The sequence below is a fragment of the Chroicocephalus ridibundus genome, chromosome 8 (assembly GCF_963924245.1).
Source record: "Chroicocephalus ridibundus chromosome 8, bChrRid1.1, whole genome shotgun sequence".
NCBI classification, from domain to species: domain Eukaryota; kingdom Metazoa; phylum Chordata; class Aves; order Charadriiformes; family Laridae; genus Chroicocephalus; species Chroicocephalus ridibundus.
This window is the reverse complement of record NC_086291.1, coordinates 53997868-54014193: the sequence shown is the minus strand read 5'-3', so window position 1 is coordinate 54014193 and position 16326 is coordinate 53997868. Positions and strand designations below refer to the sequence as shown.

General features: G+C 41.4%; 1 protein-coding gene across 8 annotated transcripts in view; it reads left to right on the top strand.

The window, feature by feature from the left end:
* Positions 1 to 16326, top strand: part of SDK1 (sidekick cell adhesion molecule 1) — a 411549-nt gene that overhangs the window by 254160 nt on the left and 141063 nt on the right. For all 8 annotated transcript variants that reach the window (XM_063343255.1, XM_063343252.1, XM_063343253.1 and 5 more), the window contains exons 9-12: positions 7902 to 7985; positions 12733 to 12927; positions 14139 to 14255; positions 14513 to 14680. In XM_063343255.1, the coding sequence (XP_063199325.1) occupies positions 7902 to 7985; positions 12733 to 12927; positions 14139 to 14255; positions 14513 to 14680 (564 nt within the window). The remainder of the gene's footprint in view (positions 1 to 7901; positions 7986 to 12732; positions 12928 to 14138; positions 14256 to 14512; positions 14681 to 16326) is intronic.

Genomic DNA, 16326 nt, shown 5'->3' with positions numbered 1-16326 from the left:
TTTAGGACTTTCAGAATATCAGGGAAGTTTTAGAACAGAGACATTTAGGTGCTGTGAGGCAGAGCTGATTGTGCCAAGTCTGGCTTTTATGTAATAGTCCCATAATAACTGTGCGAGTGTCCTGGAGAGGTTATTGCTCTGGCAATGGTACAAGCCTCGGCGTCGATCGGAATTCATGCACACGCATTTCGGTAGTGCATTGCAGAGGGGATTCGGCACACCATTCTCTACACTCTTCTAGCCTTCTGAAAATACGATTTTAAAGACTCTGCTGTATGGTCTGTATTCTACTAAAGCAATTTATAGCGGTTCATGCTAAATGGGGAAACAGCCCTTCTCTCTGCAAAGCTGTGCTCCAGGTTCATTTGTAGCACTGTGTCTCTATTATATTTATTACCTACTGGATGAAGTTTGGTTCCAGTCTCTTTCTTTGTGCTCTGTTTCTCAGAATTATTACCTCGCGGCTTCCCTTGCCTTTAAGGAGCAGAGACGGATTTAACTTATTTATGGGTTTGGTTTAAACTCTTCCTTATTCATAAGATTTTATTGTAACTAGTTTAACTTTGCTGCTATGCTGTCAGATCCAGCCTAATGCGACACTTAAAGCAGCCTCTCCGTTAACGTAGAAGGTTCTTAAATACAGTTACAATAAAACTGAGAAACAATCATTGGGGAATCATATTAAACCAGCAGTGCTGCCTTTCTTTAGTAGCTTATCTGCTCTCTTATTTTAAAATGTTTTATTTATTTCTTATCCAGTTTTAGGGGGCTGTCAGGGAATGAAGTTATGAAAAGGCCTGTAGATAAGAACAAGCAGATGAAAGAAAGCAGAAACAAATTGGTTACCAATTACTTTTATTTCCTTCTGATGGAACAAGACACTTCAGTTGCAGGTGTTTACTCAATGTGTCAGCAAAGCCTGATAGATTTCTTTATTTATGAGTTTCATGAGCTGCAGGATGGATCTCTAATTCTAAACAGGAAGCCAAATCAAAGGATTAGTAGTTAATGCATAACTTCTATTCAGCCTTAGCACTCTTGGATAGATCTGGCCATTTTTTAATTAGTCAAGGGACTGGTTCTAGGAGGAAAGTGCAGACAAGATTCAAACCGAAGGATTTTTGCGGTGTTTCCCTCGTAGTCTGTTGGAGTAGCATTTGCAGAGGATCAAGTATGCTTGTCCATTTGCATGCATAAAATTATTTGTAGCGCGTACGTGTTGATGGTGGCCTGGTAATGAGCTGCACTTCTTGGGAGAATAACACAGTGTGGACTTAATAAGCCGTCTTGACTAACAAGGAAAGGAAATTGGGGTAATAGAAGAGGTTCGTTTTCAAAATGATTGGGATAAATCAAATGCAGACCCTCAATAGTATGGTAATGAGAGCTTTTGTGGATTAATGGAGAAAAATATTTTGCTATTAACAGATAAAATAGGGGTAGTGATAAAAAGGTGCATCAAAGATGAAACAAATACTGAAGTAATCAAAGCTTTTTTACAAATACGTCAGTCCTTGCTTTTCCTAGCTAATGGAAGTCACACAACTTGAGCGTGGGCTCAGATGGTGACAAGAGCTTTATTAGAAGGCAGCGAAACTAAGTACGAAGGCACGTACTCAGTTCAAATTATGATTTGTGACCTACAATATTGTCTCTGGATTTTTTTCCGAATATTTCTGAGAGTACATCTCAGTTTATAAATTAAAATCACAATAATATTTCAAAAAATCTGAATCCCTAATGTAATAAAGTAGCATTGCATAAGCAAGAAGAAAACCCTCTAGTCTTGTGCTGCAGTGCAGTTGTCTCCTGACTGTGGCACAGAGCTTCCTGACATCTTCATATCGTTCCAGCAAAGATAAACTGAGGTGGTTCCAAACCTTGGTTTTATTAGCTGCAGTTGTTATAAATTTTTAAAGGGTAGCATGTTCCTCAGTTGGCAGAGTAACAGTTTGGGAAAGATTTGTTGCAGATTAGATAAGAGCACATTTGTTTTATCACTAACAGTTTGAAGATTAAGTAATTTAAGGAGTCTTCTCATGAGCAAACCAATTTGAAAACTGAGCTAATCTTAAATTCTTTTGCTCCCGTTCCGCAAGTTCTGGTAGCGACAAATTGCGATGGTCATTTTTTTTAAGTGATTGTTCTATGGGAAATTATGAATTTTAGAAGCTTAAGAGAATGAGGAATGAAACCCTTCCACTACATGAAATCCGTACTGCTCTTTAAATCAGATGCAGTCAAAGTAAAACCTTGAACAAACTGAGGAGAAAAGCAATTAGAAGAAAGGCCTGGTGTGATGAGGTATTGCGCAGAACTGAGTGTTGAAGCCCTGGTGGCCTGTCCAAAGGAAGAGGATGGAATAAATCAGAATCACAATTGACAGCTTCCCTTCTTTTTGGAGCGGTTCTGTGCCCGGAAGAACTGCATTAATAGACATTTTATTCTCACCTTGGTGTTTCCTAGGGAGAATTTTTACATCCCAGCTAGATAGATTTCTTTCTGAAAACAGGACAATGGTTCTCATCAGGTATGGACACAGCTTTATGGGGTTCAGGAACACGCCAGAAAGATGATAACCTTAGTATGGAGGCCCACCTGGCTAGGCCGTGAGCTGGACTGTCGGTCTACTCCTCCTTCACTGTCCTTCTCCAGGAGCAAGTGTGGAGATGCAGAAGGGCCTTCTTTGTGCATTGCCATTGTTCGTGAATTTGCATTGACTGTATATATATAACTGCCAGAACAGAGGTTATTTTCCTCTGCTGCTCGCCATCTCCCTACCTTGTGCTCAGATCTCTGGAAACAATAGCTCTTGTGGCTCTAGCTTAGACATTTTGAAATACTGCAAATGATGTCTTGAAAGCAGAGGAAAGTAATTTTCCATGGTGATTGTGTTCATGTATTGGGCTTAAGAAAAGACCATGACGATTGTGTTCATGTACTGTGCATGAGAAAAGAATAAGAGTTTTCAGGAAAACTAGAATACAAAGTCTTTGAACTTGCCTGAACTTCACATCGGGCTCAAAGTAGAGAAGTGTTGACCACTTTTGATTTGGCAAGGTTCTTGAGATGAATGTAGCCATGTTGCCTCGGCCCCAGATGCACACGGGGCCTATACCACAGCGCAGTGACGGGATTTCTGGGAAGTCCAGTTCTGTATCTGGCATTCAGGAGAAGTTCCCCCTTCTTTCGGTTCTGCAAACAGGAGACGTGTGCTCCCTGCGCCGCTATGAGCTTTTAGAACACACAGACTGCAGCTCACAGTAGGGCTAGGAGTAAGAAACTAAGAGAACCTTTTCATCTCTCTCTGTTTTAACCTGATATTCATACAAAGAACAATCCTGCTTCAAGGAACATGTTATACCTGCTTATATGGTGTGGCTTCTCTCGACCCGTACAGCCTGATCTACTGTCTGGGGTTCCGGACTTTGTACTTACAAGGGGCTATCAAGTTTGGAGTTTCCCTTTCTTTTCAGGATATTCACCAAATAAATTAGTTTACGGTAATGCTAGAGAAAGGCTTCCGTGTTTAAGGCTCGATTTTCCTCTTAAATATGCAGGCCTGAATTTCTGAGTGATGCAGGAATTTCAGCTTTGGAGAAGCCCCTGGGGCTTTCTCTGTTCTTTCTGACTTTCATGTATGTATCTAGGATTAGGTCACACATCTCCAATGCAGCTTGAAGGGTATGTAATGGATGCTGACTGCTATCTTTTGAATGTTAAAATCAGTGACCATGTAACTCTGCATGGGGGAAGTTAGAACAGTATCAAATTTTGCAGGCTCCCGAGGGCTTTGAAGAGAGGCTATCTTTTCAATGATGTCTGTAGTGCAAAAACCCCGAAACCCTCAACAACTATTAAAAGCACGCATTTATATTCAAATATTCTTTCCCCTTTGCTTGTTCTTGACCTTTTAGTTAAGATCAGTCAAACACCAATACAATATCTGAACAAGCCAGTATCTCTTTCTTTCAGTCTAATATGGATGCGACCTCCCTCGTTGCCTAGCACACTGCACTGCCAGCAGCGTGAACTCCGTGTAGTGGGCCCTTTCTTATTCTAACCATTGTGATTCTTTAATTTCCCCAAAATTTAAATGTTTGACCTGATACCAACTGGTACTGTCATTCCTAGAAAATGCTATGTCTGGGGGCTGGTGCCTGGCATGTTACATAGTTTGGAAGACATTGTAATTTTGCCACACATATTAAATTTCAACACACGATTGTTGCCTACAACAATAAATGTTCAAATTCATACTGTGTGGTTCAAACCAAGCTTCATAAATATGCAGTAGAGTCATATGTACGGACAGCCAGAATGCCCCCTCAGAATGCCATCTGACCCCTATAAATATTGCTGCATTTTTATGGCCTCTCTGGGGTAGTTCTTCACCGGGTGGTGTGTAGCACCCAAATTCAGATACCCTGAATTTTTCACTTGCAATTTGTGCTGGGGCTGCAGACCCTCAGGCACACACCCGACGTGCAGATGATACACCTGACTCATCTGGAAAGCGGGGAGCCTAGTTTCCAGAAGTCTAGCACCTGTAACTAGAGCCGTTTCTTCCGCAGCCTGGGTTGTGTTGAAGCCATAGACACTCACTGCAAAGGACCTTTTGAGCATCCGTGTTGCTGGCGTAAGACGGGTGCACGTGGAAAAGCAGCACAGCTTGGATGGAAATCGCTGTTTTATTTCCCTCAAAGCCCTAGGAGTATACCTACACCAATAGTGCTGGGATTCTCTCATATCTTAAATCAACAAGACTTAATTTTCCGTGTATATTAGACTTGGGAAGCCACAGCAGTGTTGTCCACGTGGTATTCTAGATCTCCCAAAATTCCCTTATGAATTAGCCTTTTCCTCCCACCCAGGCTTGTCTCTATGTCCAGGCAGCAGAAGCAGGTAGTTTACAATCAGTAAATTGTAGACACGCTTCTGAAAGGTTTTCTATACCTGTGCTTATCAGACAAGAATAAGATCCGACCCCTCTATGGGCAGTTCTTGCCTCAGCCTCTCGACCCCTCTATATCAATTGTGGCATTTGGCAGGACTTCCAGCTCCTGGAACAGCTGTGAGAGTTGAGTTCAGCAGGCTGTAGTGTAAGGGAAAAGGTGGGTCTGGGCTTGATGAAGACTGGAAATCGTATCTGTTGGCACACCTACACCCTGAAAGTCCTCTGGGAGTTGCCTCTGGCCTTTAGATTGCATCTTTCTGCTGCTCCTGCTCTTTTTCTGTCTTGTCGGCTTCCATTTCTCCCTGCTTCTTTCAAAAAAAGCTGATGCGAATCTTCATTTTATACCATCACATCCCGCTTGCTAAGTGACAGTTGTCACTGGCTTCAGGTTCCTTGTCAGGTAATTCATTGCCTGATACCTGCTCACCTAAGCATCTCTTAATGTAATAAGTTTCTTTGAGGCTGGCATAACAGCCTGTACGGGGTTTAAAGGAAGGAGCACCATTTGTAAGATGGGATTTTGGGAGGGGCACCAGGAAAGCAGACTGTATAAATACGCCACGTATAAGTGCAGCAACCACATGCAACACCAGCACGTGAGCAGTGGTCGTGGAATCACTAGCGTCTTTGAGGGCACGTTAAGTGCTTTGCAGCTGGACTGCAGGCCCAAGTTGAAGATAAATCTGCAAATTTGTCACTGGTGTGTGAGTATGTTGCTGACCTAGGAGAAAGTTTGCGAGCCGGTAGCTGAAGGTTGCCAAGTTTAGAAATTGGCCCGTTAAGGTCAGAGTGCCTTATAAAGGGGAGGGAGGGGGGAAGATGGGCAGTCAGGAACTCCCTAAAAGTAGGAAAATACACTTGAACCTCACTGACCATAGAGACGTCGGCAGAAGAAGCCCAAAGTTAAAGTGAATGTCTGGATGTGGGGGGATGTGTCTGGATGCTGCCTTGACCCTGGGCCGCTTTGGCCACCTTTCCCCTTTGCCTCGCCTCACGATCAAATTAAATTGCCATAGAATAAAAGATTCAAATTTTATTTTGAGAGATGGGTGGATGGACGGACGCTGGCCTGTGTCCCCCCAGACCGATACAGAGATAAGTTAGGACATTAGGCTAAAAGTTTGGAATTTAAAAAGATAACATTCCGAAAAGTGGAGCGCGAGGAAAATGTCAGCCGAGGCTTGGAGTGTGGCGTGAGAAGGAAGAGTGTGCGCGGAGTTAAAACGCGGACTTAGATGAATTGCAGAGGACTCAGCAACTTAGTTGATCAAACGTGTCAAACACTGTGCCATCAGTGAATTTCAATTAAACGTTCAGCTTTTCAATTTGTTGTTTAGATTAACGCATGAGATCATATGCAATAAATCACAACTTATTATGCATGTTTATTAATAGCTTTATATTTAGGCAGTGAGGATCAATAATGTTAACACATGTGTATTATTAGAATATAATAAATCAGGTAGCTTGTTTTATTGGTTTTGCTGGGTGAATGAGTATTCCAGGCTATTTTGCAACCTCACCTCCCCCTCTGCACAGGATTTTGAAGACTAATATTGATTGACTTTATTTGGAATGAATACAGAATTGTAATATCCATTGGTGCTCAAATGAGACCCTAGCTCTGTACGCTCAAGCAAGTATTTTATTATAGTTAGTGGGAAGGAGTGCTGGGAAAAGGGGGGGTTTGCATCCTAACCCGGCGCTTACTGATGGGCACCCGCTGGCGTGCCGTGTCGGCCCTGCGACATGATAGCGACGCTTGCTAGACGACAGGCGGTAGCAGGAGAAATATGATTTTGGAGGATAAAATTATGTGATTTTGGTTTTATTCATGAAAATATTAACGCGCTATCAATAATACAAACTGCACGTCTGGTGTTCAGACGGGTTTGGGGGAGAGAATTGAGAGAAGGTCAGCTCCGATGACCTTGGATCTTACTGTAGCTTACTACATTGTTTTCAAACACGCTTGATTTCCTTAAAATGAAAACACAAGTAACTTGTTCTCACAAGCTACTTACATTGTCTTTTCTGTATTTTCGAAAACTTAGCAGAGTTTGTCTATGCTACAATAGAACTCTAGTTATAATCAAATAAAATGCTTCTAAAAACAGTACTCGGATGATAATTGCATTGAACAGACTATGACAGTTTTTAGTTACCGTGATAATTACTGCAACCTTTAATGCCTGTGGGACTTTGACATGATGCTCTTCAATTTTATGCTGCATAGAAGAAAGAGTTACATGACGGCATACTCTACAATTTCTGGAATCTTGTCTTTGTTTAATTAAACATCTAATATCTTTTCTTTAGTCCTAATGATAAAGTGTGGATTTTTATGATTATTACTGTAACTTCAATTAAAGCATTAAATCTGTTTGCTTTCCAGAAATAAAACAGTGGACAAGAATTTTTTTTAATTATGCCGCACTTATCCTCTGGTGTGGGCGCTCTGATGTGCTGTGGCACTTTATCCGACATGCTTCGTGCCTTCGCGAGGTGGAATTTAGTTTAGATACTGAAACAAACTATCCTATAAAATGCTACGTTGTAAATATAAACCTTTATAAACCTCTTGGGAGGGCCCTTCTGAACGAAGAATTAAAATGTTCCATGATTCAGACCTATAAAATGAAAAGTAGCCCCGGCTCTGAGTATTAATTTGCAGTGCAAACCCCTAAATCTTGCATCATATTGACTTGACTCTGGAATTCATGCTCAGCATAGCAAAAAATTTTTGGCTTTTCAATGATGCTTTTACTACCAAGAAAAAGCACCTCCATATAGAGGCAAACTTGGACAAGCTAGTCTGTAACTCACTGTATTAAATACAACACGCGTGGAGACTTTATATGATGAATATCTTCACATCAAGACCTATTTTCCGTTTTGCCCTGGCTTTGTTTGTTTATTTTTCTTTCTTTTCCCCGTTCTAAAGAACCGCCATATTTTACGGCTGAGCCCGAGAGCGTGATTTTGGCTGAAGTGGAGAAAGACGTGGACATCCTGTGCCAGGCGATGGGTGAGTGGCAGACGCGTTCCCACTTGGATGAATGATATCTGCACATTCTCTGCTGGAGAAAGCATCTTACAGCAACTTCGACTGTTTTGAGGCCTCTATATTATTGCTAATTATTACAGATCCCAAGTACAAGGGAGAGAAGGTGGCCTTTGCCCTTGGGAAATTGGGTGGTCCTTGTACCCAGGGTTTGGGTTTAGACATGAGTAACGCCGGCAGGTTCGGGTTTGGCTGTGGGGCAGGGCAACTCCTGCTCCTCTCCCCCGTGTAGCCTGCCTTTGCTTCGTCGTTGTCGCTGTGTAACAGACGTTAGTGTCGCGAGCCAGAAAATTAGCTGAAGTGCAAGTATGGTTATGGAACCCATCATTTGCAACGCAAACAGTCAATATTTTCAACAATTCGAATGTTCTTTTTTCTAAAAATTACGGAACTTTTATACTGAATAGAAACGTCAGTAACTCTGATATTTAAGCGTAGTTAAGAATTCTGCAGGAGGACTATAATTGGCAGGTATTTTAATAATATAAAAGGCTTCAAATGTCTAGAATTCCACCTAAACCAAAATGGTTTTTAAGATTTAGTTCCAGAGAAAGAGAAGCAGCACCTGTTTAAGCACTCTAGTAAGACAGGACTTGCCACAAGAGCGGGTTTGTCCGTGTCACTGAATCGCTACAAGACTTTGACAAGCGACTGAACTTTTTTGTCGTCTCGTTTTCCCTGATGCTAAGTTTAACAGGCAATACACGTAAAAGTACACAACCTTGGTTAAAAAAACACCCAAACCCAACTAACAGCTTGTTTGGGTCGGTTCCTTCTCCAGATCAGAGCCGATAAATATGTTCTTTATCGCGTGATTATATTATTTCCACTATAGTTTAAGCATTCTTTTCTGCTCTGTGTAGGAAAGAGTCAATACTGCCTTTCTAGAAGGAAGCTTTGCAAATATGGTAGTGCGCATGTGTTTCAGAACTAGGCAACTACTTGATGAACCTCTGGACTAGCTCACTGTCACTGAAAAAGCCTATCTGCTGTCTCCAATGTTTTCAATGCATTACAAAAAAAAAAAAAAAAACCAAAACAAAAAAAAACCCCACCAACCCCAAACCTAGAGGAATCAGGGAGAAGATGTTGGCGTGTATCTCTTGCTTCTACCCTAACCTCTCCTTTGAGCAGTTCAGCTCCCAAGGGGGCTAATAGGGCACTCTTAGCCATTTTCAGTAGATGAGGTCTAATTGGAGCTATGGGAACCCTTACTAGACAAAATTATTTATGTCTACTGAACTCTTCCAGTACTGGTCTGACTTGCTGATGCATGTGGCGCAGGAGCACGGTCACCTTTCTTCACGTGGATTGTTTTTGAGTATCTGTAACGCAGACTCATACGGGGCAGGTGCTAGTATTAAACACAGAGTTTTGATCCAGTATTACACAAGTCTGGCAAATGTTTCTGTCTCCCTGCTCCGAGCGAGGACCTGGAATAAAGCGCATGGGGAACTGCGAAGCTGCCCGGTACCTTTGCTACAAGTGGGAAGACAGATTGTATTTCCCCCAGCCCCATAAAGTTCTCTGCACAAAGCCATTTTGCCAAGTCTTGGTGCGCTTTGAATGTGTGAGAGACAGATTAATTTCACAGTATAAGCAGAGATTAACTGTAAATAAAATTGGAACTTGCACAGCCCGGCTTTATACTTCCCTGTAATGGAGTTTCAGTGTATCAGACTGCGCAGCAACCGCGCTCTGCTGTAGAGCTTTCCGTAGTTGCCGATGCTGCCTGCATTATCAATGGCTTTCCTTTAAATGCTTTTTCTTGTTTGCTTATAGAAAGTTTAGAGCTGCAGGCAGCGGTGGTGGTGTCTGGGGAGTGCAGTTAATTGGACTTTAGTTCTACCTGTTTAGACAAGTAGGTGGAAAGATGCTTTTGGGATTCCCCAGTAGCCCACTGGGATCTAGAGAAGGCTGTAAAAAAAAAAAAAAAAAAAAAAAACAAACAAAAAAAAAACTAAAACCAAAAAAGACACAGTGTGTTTTTAGAGTCTTTTATCCAGGTTCTTAAGTAAGTTAAATTTGGCAGAGAGTCAAGCATCTGTTGCACAGACGGGGGAACTGAGCCTCGGATTGCATAAATTATTTGCCCAAGGTCACAGAGAAAGTGGCAAAGCCAGAACCAGAGTCTCAGTTTCCTGAGTTTCCTCGGTTTTCCTTCTCCTCCATAAGACTAGATTAATTTGTCTGTGAAAAATGAATAGCGCCGCATACATGCTGAGAAATAAGCTTTTTTTTAAATTTATTATTACTAGTCTTTTAGGCCGCTCTGTAATCTCTCAAACAGTAAGGTGGGGCTGATACTGCTGGGAAAGGTATAATCCAAAAGGTCTTTAAAAGTGGTTTCCTCCGTTCATAATTTTTTCATCAGAAGAGTTTAGAGAGGCAAAGGAGCAAAATTCCTTTTGGGGGTGTGGGGAGAGGAAAGGCTGTGGGGTAGGAGAGGGGGAGACGAAAGGAAGCTGGTTTTAACCATTTTTATAGGCAAAGAGGCAGCAAAATGATAAAAGAAAATGTGTACAACTTGGAAGACAAATCTCTCTGGGAAGATCACTAAAGCCCAAATGAATGCTGCTGACAGGCATCAGAGTGCTTAGATAAGATCCTATTATTCAGACTCATAACTTTGAGTAGAGGAAGATATCCGTAACCGAAATGCAGAAAAATAGAGATGGTAATACCCAGTTTGTCAGCTGAGTTGGTGAGAGGAAGGTGTATCTCTCCGTGATTATAGGATTAGAAGGTTTGCTAATACTGTTAGTAGAATGGGATTTATGGAATGACACCAGTGCTAAAGGTTTGAGTGTGCTGAATGCAGGATTTCATTATTTCCTAGGTGCCTATCAAGTCTAATGTGTGGGAAAATGGAGTTGCTATTATTTAAACTTGAAATCATTTCCAGGCTTCTCAGCATCAGGAGAACTATTCCATTTTGCATCATCTGTTTCTTCATTACTCAGTGATAATTTGTATTTGCCCAGGAGGATTTTCAAGAGATGAATAACACTCTCACCGAGAATTCTGAACATTGAAATTTACGCTAATTCTGTATATGGGCTGTTGTATGAAATTTAAATTACGCCTATTGCAAGCTGCTACACTACGTCTATTCTCTATCAGACAATGCACTCTACATAGTGGATTTCTCCCTGAGATGATTACCTTCTAGATTACGAGTACATTGTATTTTATCAGCAGAACAAAAGCATCACAGGTGATTGTAGTAAATGATACATGTTTATAAAAGTAACAGCGGCAATTGAATGTTGTTTTTCAAGTGTTCCATGCATTGTTTATATATTCTTGCCGGGAGTTAATATAGCTTTTGTCTGTATAAAGAGAATAAGTACACTGAGGCAAGATATGAATGGAAGTATAATACAATAGTATTTAACTTTGGGACTTTTAAAATCATAATAATGATAATATAGATCTTCCTGTAGCGCTTTAACTCTGAGAACCTTAAGTCATTCCCGACGTTGCGGTGAAATTCATTATCTGCAGATGCTCAATTCATTAGTGACCTCCCTTAGTGCTTCTGTGATTCCCCGCTTTCCTCCAGTTGGGCAAATTCCACTCACCCAGGATTTTAAGTCCATAGTTCCTCACCTTATTACAAGGGAATGTGAAAATTTTAAGCGATACGTGTTCAAATTAGCTACCGATTATGAAAACGCTGTCTTTGGGGCTGAGGTAACTTCAATCAGCTTGACACCCTCGTGATCCTGTGATTATCTAATCGCATCACAAAATACCTGCTTCACTTCAGACCCCTGCACAGGGCCCTCAGCGTTTGGTCAGTTAGGGACTGCTGGGGTGTAAGGATAAAACATTGTCCGATGCGAGGGGTGGGACGGGAACGGCTGCGTACGGCTGTTCTAGGCCCCTGACATCGCCCAGAGAAAAGAGAATCCTACGCTGTTTGTATGTACTGAATTTACAGCCCCTTCATCCCAGCTGGCTGGGATACGACTGCAGCAGCGATACGTGTGAAATAACCGTGTCAGGGTTTGTAGAACACGCGCATGAAAGAAAACAGGAATAAACGGGACTGCAAGTTATATCTAGGGGAGGATTTTTGTTTCTCCTAATGTCTGCATTTTTCAAATAACAGGTGAAGCTTGAGAATGAATAAAAATAATAATAATTTAAAGCTATCCCATTGTTGGCAACGTGTTGTTTGTACATCAGCTCAAACTAAGCTGCCAAATTAGGACTCAAATACAGCCATGTAAGCACTTCATTTTTTTAATGTGTAATTTGCCATTTCCTTTTTATTTTGACATCTTAGCTGCAGTAGCAGAGAAGAATCTCATTTGGGATGGAACGGTCTTATAGACGTGCTGCATTGCCACACTGCTGCTGGTTAAGTAGCATGATTCCGGCTTTCAACATGAAATTGCTGTAAATCTTATTTTGTAGTAGCATGAAATATGATTGGGTGAAGAAAGTAATTTCATAACATGTTTTCTCAGCATTCCCCCTTTCACTGTTTGCTGGTTTTATTCCCACATGCTCTGCAGTGTATTATTACCATTGATAATGTAAGATGCAGCCTCCATTTATCAAAAGCAGCTTGTAAAAATATAAATAATTGGCGTAGAAGGATGGGAAACCAGGGATATGACCATAACAGTGCTGGGTATTTTCAATACTTCAGACGTGTTTTGCAAAGACTAATAGTGAAATTATTTTTTTTTCTTTATAGGTGTTCCCATTCCCACCCTGGTCTGGTACAAGGACTCTGTTCCCCTCAGCAAGCTGGAAAACCCTCGCTACAAAGTACTGCTGAGCGGTGGGCTGCAGATCCGTGGGCTGCGTCCCGAGGACGCTGGAATCTTCCAGTGTTTTGCAAGTAATAAAGCCGGGGAGATACAGACGTACACCTACCTGGATGTGACGAGTGAGTAAGGAGCCGGGGTACGGGATCGATGGGTCGTCCCGTCATTTCTGTAGGTGACCCTCCATCCATCGGATTTCTCCACTGCCCTGTGCTTGTTCAGTTCGACTCACAGAACCCCGATTTTCATGGAGTGTAGCTGCCCCGGCTGTAGGGTACCCCAGAAATGCCCTCTGTGGCCCAAACACAACCTGCTGAAGCCGGTAGGAAAGCTTTCCATGACGTTAGGGACTGGAGATGAACTCTCCTATTTCACGCTACAAAAGGGAGAGCTTAGTGAAAAGAAAAAAAAAAAAAAGAAAGGCTAATTGCGAAATAATTTTGTCTTTCCTTTACACTTAAATAACTTAGTTCTACTCTAATCTAATTCTGTTCTGAATTTGAGCTACTGCTTCATGATTGTGCATTTTATGTGCCTTTTGTCTACAACTATATTTAGTAGGGGAAAGAATGAAAGTTCGAGTTAAATGTATTTTTTGGGGCCAAAAAGTCTGATTAAATGGTTTTGTTAATGAAGTACACTCTTTTGTATGGAAGAATTACAAATCCTAGTAGTCTCTTTTAAAAGCAATTATTAACAGGCATTTCTGTAATAGTATAACTCGTCTTCAGGAAGCAGATTTTTAGCTCGAGAGCAGTTTACACATGCTGACCAGAATTCCTACTGGCCTCAGAAAATAGATCAGCCCCACTTCAAGATATATCTAGAAAAATGCAGAAAAAAACATAGTAAAATGCAACTCGGGGAAAATAAGAGAGAAAGAAACTTGGGAAATGTCTTGGATGAGACTCAGGTTCTAAATTCTTTTGGCTGACATTTAAGTTTCAAAGTTAATGCCTTTCTCAAGTTGCTTTTCATCGAAAAGAACTCTGTTATGAAGATGAAAGAAAATAATTTTGTTTATCTAGATTTCTCGACTTCCCCCCAAACACTCATTTTGAGCTTTATCTTCCTTTTTTTGTAAGCTGTCTTACCTGTACATGTACAAGCACTGATAGATTTTTATTTTCCATGTAGGTAATAAACTGGATTAGACAATTCCTAGGAGACGAATAATGAAAGGTTACAGTCACTGCTGAAAGGTTTTCATGTATTATTGTCGTGTCCTTCTCCATGATCAGCTCTATAAAAGTGGATGTAAAGTAGTCCATGATGGTAGGTGAAGGAGAGCTGATAGCTGATGCATTGAGTTTTTTAAATTTTTTGATTCTAGACATTAAACCAGCATTTATCCAGCCTCCAGAGGACACCACCGTCACGGAGGGGATGACCGCGGTGCTAACCTGTGCAGTGTCAGGGGCTCCAAAACCCGCCATCTCATGGAAGAAAGGTACCCGGTTACTAAGTTGCTGTGGAAAAGCATTTCCACCTTTTCTTGTCTGTTCCTATTACTGAGATTCTGCCGATCCATTTGGTGCGTATTTCTTCATTTCTCGGGTTCCGCGAGCAGGGGGTTTGTTGTGGGGCTGCTGTGAGCCGGTGGCCTGGACAGGCTGTGGTAGTCTTTTGGAAGAAGCAGAATTGCTGTGCTTAATCCGAGCAGCCTACGCGACACTGATCACGCTGCTTTTCTCTTCTGTGTTTCAGGAAACCGGATCTTAGCCAGTGGCTCGGTTCAGATTCCTCGATTCATTCTTCTCGAATCTGGAGGGCTCCAGATAACACCCGTTTTCCTTCAGGATGCCGGCAATTATACTTGCTGTGCAGTCAACTCTGAAGGAGCTCTGAACGCTTTTGTGATGCTGACAGTGTGGAGTAAGGATAATGCTTTGTTTAAATTCTAACTTTAATCAAGTATTAATCAGTTTTTGTTGTATGCTCAGGAAGTTTTCATAATTGTGCTTTGCTAGTTAATAGAGATACTTGTATGATTTAATAGGAATAATGCATCTATTTTAGGAAACCTCTCACAAATACCCTTTTTGTTTGGGTAATTATGCATGTAAACTTTGGTATTTTGTGAAAGGAAGTGTATTTAAATAGAGCTTAAATAGAGCTAATTTTTTCTCAGGTTTTGCCTCGGCAAATCTCGCATTGCGGGTGAGACCTTTTAACTTTTGTAGATTTGGGTTTTTGCAGTTGGTTCCTGCCTCCGGGAGCCCGCGGGCAGCACAGACCAGCCCAGGCCGTTGCCAAGCTGTGGCCACACTTACAATGGATCTGATTTTCCTCGTACCTTTGTATTTCTTTGTGGCCCCGGGCACTGTTGGAAGCCAAGCTAAAGTACAGCAGACTTCAGCTGGTCTCTCATGCTACAGATCGGCACGGCACAGGGCAACCCATGAAACGATTTTGTCCTTCGCCGTTTGCCCTTGATCTCTATATTTTTATTTCTTCTGCTGGGGGAAAAGAGTTTGATCCAACAGTTTCACCTGTGTTACTCCTAAGTGAGTTAAATTTAAGCGTAACGTGGTTTTTTGCTATTAAAGGTAGGAAATAATGATCCCTGAGCTGGGACTGAAAATAATTAAAACCGGGGAAGATGATGATGTTGGGGCCCTCTCTTCTTTCCTCTACTTGAAGCACTGATTATGCTGCTGACGTGTGGTGCATATTTGACATTTGTTAATCCCAAAACTGCGCGAGTTAAATCAGCAGCTTTTTTCCTTTTGAACTTGGGAATACCTGAAAACAATACCGGTAGTAAACGTAAAGTACTTGTGTCACGTTGCCATCGTATTTCTATCTTACCGACAATATAGATTTGGTAAACATGGCAGGGTGTTGGAAACTGAATGATACCCAGGTGTATGGATCAAGTAAAGGAGATCCTTCCTATTAATTCTCAAAGGCGTGGTTCTTATACGGGTTAAAGATAGTTCCTGTTCATCGTACTGCATTCAAGGGGGGAAAGAAAAGTGAATATAACCTAATATTTGTGTATCAGCAGCACCATTATCAAGCTAGAAGGCATACATACGTACACCAGGAATAATGCTAAAAATTCCATGCTATTAGAGTTAGCTTTTGATTTTGCTGATGATTCCTCTTGTGCATGTATGAGATATCTCCGTAGATGCTGATTATCTCTGTAGGGATTTGGGACTGATTAACATTATCCACATATCTTCTATACTCATCCTTGTTGTCTACCTGCTTCAGCTGATGCTATCTGCTGCTGCTACTCTGTGTTAAGCATAATAGAGATCTTTCACACCAGATCTGGTTGCTGTAGTTACAGCAGTTATTGTGTCCTGGGTCTCCAGGAGGTGCTTGAATAAAGACGTTTTGAAACATTTCAGTAAACAGCATATCTTTCTTATACAGAAAATGCAGACTACCAGAAGCTCCTCCTCCTGTAACCTCTTTCCTAGACTTGACGAGATTGTAGGGCACCATTTAAGTTCTCCACTTTCTGGATGTTTTTCTAGTGTATTCTTCCTGTGCACTGATTTTCTATG